The sequence below is a fragment of the Giraffa tippelskirchi genome, chromosome 1 (assembly GCF_054371585.1).
Source record: "Giraffa tippelskirchi isolate mGirTip1 chromosome 1, T2T-mGirTip1v1.2.pri, whole genome shotgun sequence".
NCBI lineage: Eukaryota > Metazoa > Chordata > Mammalia > Artiodactyla > Giraffidae > Giraffa > Giraffa tippelskirchi.
The window spans coordinates 182,980,535-182,989,267 of record NC_137275.1 but is presented as its reverse complement, the minus strand read 5'-3'; the positions used below and the strand labels follow the sequence as shown (position 1 = coordinate 182,989,267).

General features: G+C 50.1%; 1 protein-coding gene across 1 annotated transcript; it reads left to right on the top strand.

The window, feature by feature from the left end:
* The first annotated feature begins 819 nt into the window (after positions 1 to 819).
* LOC145514543 (spermatogenesis-associated protein 31A6-like) lies at positions 820 to 8,333 on the top strand. The gene is made up of 4 exons (XM_081512542.1): positions 820 to 1,196; positions 1,923 to 1,980; positions 2,555 to 2,615; positions 2,882 to 8,333. Exons 1-4 carry the CDS (start codon positions 999 to 1,001, stop codon positions 8,256 to 8,258), a joined length of 5,694 nt encoding a protein of 1,897 aa, XP_081368668.1. The 5' UTR covers positions 820 to 998; the 3' UTR covers positions 8,259 to 8,333.
* The last annotated feature ends 400 nt before the right edge of the window (positions 8,334 to 8,733 follow it).

The following is an 8,733-nucleotide window of genomic DNA, read 5'->3' as shown; positions in this document are numbered from 1 at the left end:
AGATCATGGCATTTGGTCCCAAAACTTCATGGCAAATAGATGGGGAAACAGTGGAAACAGTGTCAGACTTTATTTTTTTGGGCTGCAAAATCACTGCTGATGGAGATTGCAGCCGTGAAATTAAAAGACACTTACTCCTTGGAAGGAAGGTTATGGCCAACCTAGATAGCATATTTAAAAGCAGAGACATTACTTTGCCAACAAAGGTCCGTCTAGTCAAGGCTACGGTTTTTCCAGTGGTCATGTATGGATGTGAGAGTTGGACGGTGAAGAAAGCTGAGAGCCTAAGAATTGATGCCTTTGAAGTGTGGTGTTGGAGAAGACTCTTGAGAGTCCCTTGGACTGCAAAAAGATCCAACCAGTCCATCCTAAAGGAGATCAGTCCTGGGTGTTCATTGGAAGGACTGATGTTGAAGCTGAAACTCCAATACTTTGGCCACCTCATGCAAAGAGTTGACTCACTGGAAAAGACCCTGATGCTGGGAAGGATTGGGGGCAGGAGGAGAAGGGGACGACAGAGGATGAGATGGTTGGATGGCATCACCGACTCGATGGACATGGGTTTGGGTAAACTCGGGGAGTTGGTGATGGACAGGGAGGCCGGGCGTGCTGCGATTCATGGGGTCACAAAGAGTCGGAAACGACTGAGCGACTGAACTGAACTGAACAGGGAGAACTCCAGATTTTTTAAAGTATTGATGGGACTCAAGCAATGATATCAAAGGCATGAGGAATTCTCTGAGCTCTAGGTGGAAAGAAGCAACACTTGACTAATGTCTCTAACAGGATGAGAAGGTAGGAGGGGAAGGCTCAGAGGAAGGGAGATGAATGCAGCTGTGGGGCCAGATGCTTAGGGAGGGGCTATAGTCTATCCTCCTCCTCTGCTACTCCCTTTCACCCCAAAGGCCCTTTGTGACCAGACCACATCTCTATGATGTGAGCATAGTACTTTAGTCCCCAAGTGCACACCCTGTGCTCAGTTGCCTGAGGGTAACAGTATGATTCAGATGAAGGAGAATCCTCTCTTTTCTCTGAAAAGCATTTTTGATAGCTGGTTGAACTCCAGCTCCCCTTTCTGGGCGATCGATACCATCCTCGCCTTTCTGTGTGGACTGGGGCTTTTTTTCCTGATCCTTCCCTACCTCAAGAATAACCCATTCTTTCCTCCCCCTAGGAAACATGGAAACATCAGGAAGGTAAGGAACCCTTGATCCAGACTCACAAGCATATAGAATCTTTTTTATTATTATTTCTACTTTTCTAAATCAACCAGAGATTCTTAAGGTGGGAAAGAACAGGACGTCTATTTTCAACGAAAAATAGAACATTATGCCTCTAGGGACAAACCACGCTGGGCAGAAGATAGAGTGAACACTAGGATTTCTACCCAAAGATCTCAGATCAGTTGTCCAGGTGTGGTAGGGGCTCCAGGGCATGTCCAAACAAAGCGACAAAGGCTTAGGACTGGATATTTAGTACAACCTCAGGCAAAGGGCAGGACTCTGAGCCCTAGTTCAGCAGCTATGAACAGTGTCTCAGGACTGAACTGCTGGCAGTGCTGAGAGCCTGAGAGCCTCAGAATAGGGGCTGGGGGACAGGGCTGGTATCAGGAAGCAGAAATCTACCTGATGGAGCTCAGATTCACCCACAATCTGAGAATCTGTGTGTTTCTTGAGCAGAGGAACAGTGACGAAAGAAGTACAGAGTACATCTCACATTGAAAATCATCCTTTGTTCTTCAAAGAAGGAAAACAGAAAATATTTTATCCACTTTAAGAATGAGTGAAAGGAAAGAAAAATCACAGAGCTCTGTCACTGAAATGTAGATAGTCATATTATGTATGGACACTAGTGGCTGATGCTTGTCTAGAGAGAGGAGACTGAGATTTGGGTCTTAAGTCCTCATTTTCTCTCTCTCTCAGCTTCGAATGGAACGAAGGCGAAGAGACAGGATCAGCAAGAGAAATAAAGCTTTGAAAGGTGAGTCCTGACATCCAGCTATGAGGGCCTAAAGTGCTAGTCTCTATCTCTTTGGCCATGGGGCTCAGTTGAACGGATTCTGAGGGGGGCCAGTAGCAGGACTCCTCCCTTGAGAAACAGAACCCACAGGGAGGATTCTGGGAAGACAGCAGAATCCAGATACTTCCCAGATTCCATGTGTAGAGTGAAGCTATGAGGGGCCTGGAAAAGACTCTGTACCAAAAGGGAATGTGGGGTGCATTGGACTAATAGCACCTGGACTGGGAAGTGAGCCTTCCAGGAAACGTAGGACACATGGTTTAACTTGGCTCACATTCAACTGCAAAGTGATGCCTGCACATTTCGCCTACAGGTAGGTTGTGAGGGCAGCAAGGAGTAAAGGATATGGAAAAAGTTTTAAGTGATAAACCATTTCACGAGCTTCACCATCACACTCAGGGATCATGTGGTGTTGGACACTGGTGCTTGGGCTCCACTATGCCAATGGTGTCCCCATAAAGAGAGTGCACTCAAGTTCCTATAAGACCCCTAGGCTCCTATCTTCACCACCATGACCCAGTCTGCTGATTTCCAGCTTGCAGAGATTTCTTGGACGCACTGGAAGAGGTGTGGGACCTGACTTCACTTCTGCAAAGGTAGAGAATCTACCCTTTCTTTCTAGGTGATTCTTCCTCCTAGAGCCTATGGTGTGAACCCAGGGATACTGGCAGCCTGGGGCTGAGCTGGGAGGAGGAGTCCCGGGGCCGGGGTATGGCTAACATCCTGGGGTGAGGAGCAGCAGGAGTACTGTGAAGTCAGCACTGGGGCCTTGCAGGGCTATGGGGTGCAGATGTCCACCCCTGCCTGGCCTGTCTGGTCCTCCTGGCTCCTGGCTGAAGCTTGTTCTTCATGTCTCCTACAGACATCTGGGGAGGTTCCCTGGCAAGGGCAGCTTTCATCAGGTCTCATGTCAAGATTCACCTGGTGAGATTTGCAAAGCAGTGCCTGCTGGAGCCCACCAACCATGCAGGGAAGAGGCAGCTCCCACCACTTTCCCAGCTCCTCTGACCAAGCAGCCTCTACCTTGGGCTTCTACCATTTCTCCAGGCTCAGTTTCCACTTACTCAGAGTCATCCCTGAGTGCCTCTCCAACACCAGAGCCTTTATTTCCCCTGGACAGCCTCTCACCCTGGCCACTGGCTGCTTCCCCTTCCCCACCAAGCCCCCCTCATGCGAGAGCCTGCTCTCTACCTCTAGCACCCTGCTCTGCCCCACCACCATCAGGCTCCATGATGAGTCCCACTCAGGGTGACTCCACGGCACTCACACTGGGCACCATCCAACACAGGTCATCTCCACACTCCCCTTGGAGACCAGCCAACTCTGGGCTTGTCCATTCAAACAGTCCTGGATCAGCCCTGGCCTGGTGGCAGGAAGCAGACAAAGCCTGGAGCTTCTCCACCTTGACACACTTAGAGTCTCAGAAAGAAAGACTTCCCCTCTACCCACCAGAGGCCTCATTCTGGGGAAATCCCAGAAACAGGCAGGTAGAGGCTGGTAGCCTCGCTTTTGTCAACCCTGATGTCAAGGAGCTGCTGGAGATACTAATCACCAAGAGAGTGGTACTGAAGTTTTCGAAGGAGAAAGAAAAGGAGGAGGAGACAGGCTACCACCTGAATTCTTTGGGGAAGAGGACCGAATCACTAAGTCACAAACAGGACAGCTTGGGTCACCAACACTTCTGGCGCATAAAAGGCAAACTTGAACAGCTCTTTGGTGCCGAGAAGCCCCGATATCCTGACTCTTTGGGGGACCATCTACTGAAGACAAGCAGCCAGCTCTTCTGGGGTCTCCCCTTTCTGCACAGTGAGTCTCTCGTAGCTGCTGTCACAGTACCTGGGTCAGCTCTAGAGTTATGCCCTGTCTTATTTAATCAACGCTCTAAAGCCAAACCATTCCAAATTCTCCCTAAAGTAACTTCACCACTGTCATTGGCCAAGCACTTGACCCACCCTGTAGCCCAGGCTCAACCTCAATCCTTGACTCCAACCATGCCCCAGTTGCAGCCATCACCTCTGGGTCACATGGAGATGCAGGCCCAACCCCTACCTTTGACTCCAACCATGCCCCAATGTCAAGCATCATCTGAAGTTTCCGTGGAGACCCAGCCAAGCTCCAAAATCTTGGCTTCAACCATGCCTAACCTTCAAACACCACCTCGGGCTCGCATGGAGACACAGGCCCGACCCCTAGCCTTGACTCCAAACATGCCCCAATGTCAACCATCCTTTGAAGTTTCCATGGAGACCCAGTCCAGCTCCAAAATCTTGGCTTCATTCATGCCTCACTCTCAACCAGCAACTCAAGCTCACATGGAGACACAGGCCCGACCCCAATTCTTGGCTCCAACCATCCCTCACTTTCAGCCACCACCTCGGACTCACATGGAGACCCATGCCCGCCCTCAACCCTGGACTCCAACCATGCCCCAACGTCAACCACCGCCTCGAGCTCACATGGAGACCCTGTTCCGATCTCAACTCTTGGCTCAAATCAGGCCTGATTTTCAACCACCACTGCGGACTCACATGGAGACCCAGGTTCCAACCCTACTCCAGACTCCATCCAGGTCCCAGTGTCAACCACCACAATCTCGAGCTCACATGGAGACTCAGAACCAACCCCTACCTTGGACTCCAAATATGCCCCAGTTTCAACCACCTGTTTGGGTTCACATGGAGACCCAGGCCCGACCCCTACCGTGGACTGCAACCATGCCTCAATGCCCACCACCATCTGAGGTTTCCATGGAGATCCAGGATAACCAACAACCCTCAACTCCAACCATGCCCCAGTTTCAACCACCACCTCGAACTCACATGGAGACCCAAGTCCAATCCCAACTCTTGGCTCAAACCAGGCCTCACTTTCAAGCACCATTTTGGGCCCATAGGGAGACCCAGGTTCCACCCCTACTCTGGACTCCATCCATGCTTCAGTATCAACCACCACAACGTCAAGCTCACATGGAGACCCAGGTCCAACACCTACGCTGGACCCCAAACATGCCCCAGTTTCAACCACCTGTTCGAGCTCACATGGAGACCCAGGCCCGACCCCTACCCTGGAGGGACAGAGGTCGGGCAACTATGCCTCAATGTCCACCACCATCTGAGATTTCCATGGAGGTCCAGGACCACCAACAACCCTCATCTCCAACCATGGCCCAGTTTCAACCACCTCCTCGGGCTCACGTGGAGATCCAGGCCCAACCCCAATCCTTGACTCCAATCATACTCCGATATCATCCACAACCTCAGGCTCAGTTAGAAACCACTGTCCATCTATTACCCTCTCTCCTAGTCCAGTCATCATCTTCTCAATACCAGATTGGCTCCTTTGAAACATCTTGCCCTACAGTCCAAAGTAAGGCACCATCTTTCAGTTCAAAAACAATTGAAAACCTCGAATATCACTTTTGGAAAAAACAACTAGAAAGAGGGATAACTCTACCCTCTTTGGTTAAAAATTGTCAGCAAGTCTTTAGCCAGGTCACTCCCAACCTCCCCCAGGAGACCAGGTCTTCCCAGACCTACAGGTCGTCCCAGACCCACAGTGCTGTCTCCACCCTTCCTGAGTATTTGATCAGCCCTGAGGTTCGGGAGAAACTGGAGCACCACATTTCCGCAAGATTCGTGCCACAACAGGAGGGCCTTCCCTGCAGAATCCAAGTGTCTTCCCAGACCCACAGTGCTGTCTCCACCCTTCCTGAGTATTTGATCAGCCCTGAGGTTCGGGAGAAACTGGAGCACCACATTTCCGCAAGATTCGTGCCACAACAGGAGGGCCTTCCCTGCAGAATCCAAGTGTCTCAGAAACTGATGCAGCCTCAGGATCAATACCCAAACCCTTGTCAGGCACAGGGCAGGAAGGGGCCCTTAGGATCCTCTGCAGGCCTAGGCCAAAGCAGCCAGGATGCACAGAAGATGAGGTCCAAGTTCCCAGCACAAATCCTACCAGGGACACACTTGTGCCATGATGTGGGGCAGAATATGGGGAGGATCCTAAAAGATCTGCACATGTTCTCAGCGAACCCTCCAGTGGAGGATCCAAGAGCAAAACCTGAGTCAGAAAGAGAGTTGAGCCCAGACAAGAAGCATCCAGAAGTCTCAAGAGTCCTTATAGAGAGGAAGGCAGAGCAAATCCATGAAAGTGAAATCCCTGTGAATGTCTATCATTCGAGGCGTGCTGACACCCTTGTTTTAGACATTCTGGGAGAGACAAATAGTCCCATGAAGACAGAAAATCCACAGTCCTCTCAGGATGGGAAAGCGTCCATGATCACCTCCCATGAGTCTCTTGTCCTCAGTCCGTATACTGAGCAGGAGCTGGAAGCACCTATAACAAGGTTTCGGGTGAGGCACAGGTGGAGCCTACTCTTCAAGGTCCTCCAGTTCATATTTTGCTTGAAGTTGAAAAAGGCTCGAGGGCTCACATTGAAGGACACCTGTGAGTTTGCGGACCGTTCAACAGCCCTATTAACCAAGGGCTTGGAAAAACCTCCCCAGCCCCATGAAGGAGAGAAACTGATAACAATAGAGGCACTTGCCCCACTGGAGAGTCCCCTCCCTGTCCCCTCAGAGGCGACTGAAGAAACCCGGGGGGATCTGGGAGGACCCACACCTGATGACACCCATAAGCCCTCAGATGTCCCTCTGACTGGACAGGAAGACAAGCCATCTTCTCAGGCCCCCACATACAAGTCTGTGGGCAGAATGTGGCACAGTGAGTCTGTTGGGGAGACTGAGCAAGGCAGCCTGGAGACAAGTCCAAGTCCAGCAATGGCCTGGAATGAGCCACAGAAGGAAACTGGGGGGCAGGCCTCCCCAGAATCTTGCTCTAATGTGATAGTTGTGGACCTTGATGAATGTTCCACATCTTCCAGGGCCCAAGAGGTTGTGGAGGGAGACTCTGCTGGGAAAGGCACCAGGGAACCTAGTCAGCAGGTCAAATCCCTACACATTAGTATGGATTTCAGGAGATCACGGTCTCCAGGGTCCAATAAAAGCACCTCACTGGATACAAAATCTGTTGCCTCAAATACAGAAGATCTACTCTTTGAGACACAGTTTCATAAGCTTGAGTTCCAAGGGTTCACTGACCAGCAGCATCAGGCTCAAGGCCGAGTCACCAGTGTGCTCCTTCAAGACTGTGAAACTGGTGTACTTCTTCAAGACTGTGCCACTGATATGCTCCTCAAAGACTGTTACTCGAATATGTTTCTTGCTGCAAACATCTTGGTTTCTCAGGAATCTCTGTCTTATTCTCAGGTCTTATCCCATGGAGACACATCCAATTCCCAAAAATTCTATGATTCTACATCAAGTGAAGGGAGCAGCCAGGGGCAGAAGGTGGGCATAAGGCGACAGCTCAAATATAAGAGGCAGGGCAAGAAGTCTGTCCCCAAAGATGGGAGAGAGAAATATACATGGCCCAAATTAAGACAGATTAAAAAAGGACTGGCAGGACAGAGGGCTTACCAAGCCCAAGAGATGAGCCATCCTGGCCAGACAAAAATATCAACAGAATCCCTAAGAAGCAAGTTTCGACATTTAATCCTAAAGAAGGGACAGGTTCCCTCAGAAAGCCACTTCAAAAAAAGGATTAAGCTCTTTCTGCAGTGGATTTTCCCCAATAAATACAAAGAACCAGAAGAGCCCTTGCAAAAAGGCAAGCCTGAAACAGCTACTGTCCAGAGCCCAGAATCAATCAAAAGCAAATTGACCATGGACAGCAGTACTATTGAGGCTCAGAGTCTCATGACAGCTGTTGGACAGATCCTAAAAGAGAAGATGGTGCTTCACTATGGACCTCATGCCTCGGAGTTAAATTGGTACAAAGCAGAATTACAGGGCCCATTAGGTCTACATTACTGCCACCATAGAATTCTCTCCTACCAAGAACAAAGGAGAATGCGGAGAGATACACCCCGTTATCACCAAGCTAACCCGATGGGCCATAGCTCTCCAAATAAGAGTAAGTGGACAAGTCCCAGGAACAGCAAGTGGGCCTTCTCACCCAGGGAGTCAGGTTCCCCTCCAGGAAGAGCCTGCCAACATGGATCAAGAGTGACAAGGGTCCCAGGCCATTCCCTCCGCTGTCTAAGCCATGGTCTCCTTCAGAAATATACCTCTTCTGGCGAAGTGGAACATATTTTTCACAGCATTCTAGAGAGGAAAACTCTTCTACAAGAAAAAAATGCATACCATGCAGATAAATACATTTTTCTGTCATGTTAGCACATCTTCTGTGTGCTAAAGGCTTCTTCCTACCAGAAATTTTCTTTCAGAAAATAAATGGTTTTTTCTCATGAGCAGGGGCAGTAGCCTGTCTGTGCCTGAGGGGGATGGAAGGGATCAGGGTCCACTCTTCCAGTGCCTGCTTTGACTTCCAGATGGGATGGGGCCATGGAGGGAGGTTGACCCCAGCATGGGTACTCACCTTCACCCCAATTCCCTAACTGCACCTTCAGTTTCCCTAATACCCGCATGACAGAAACAAGCAACAGCATTTAGAACATGACACAGTGAACTAAACCTAAAGACCTCCCCCTTCTCAGGATCTTGCTCAGTTCTAACCTACTCTCTCTCCACCTGGACATTGTGCAGCTGGTAGGGGATGTGTGCTCAGAAGCTGAAATTTCCCTCAGGCTCAGGAAGTGTCAGGGACAAACTCACATGTCAGAATGAGGAGGCGAGGCCAGAGGTGGGACAA

Excerpts from the sequence above, each read along its gene's own strand:
- LOC145514543 (XM_081512542.1), top strand. The coding sequence starts at position 999 with ATGATTCAGATGAAGGAGAATCCTCTCTTTTCTCTGAAAAGCATTTTT. Across the intron at positions 1,197-1,922 it reads AACATGGAAACATCAGGAAG|CTTCGAATGGAACGAAGGCG; the intron begins GTAAGGAACCCT and ends TCTCTCTCTCAG. Across the intron at positions 2,616-2,881 it reads CTGACTTCACTTCTGCAAAG|ACATCTGGGGAGGTTCCCTG; the intron begins GTAGAGAATCTA and ends TGTCTCCTACAG.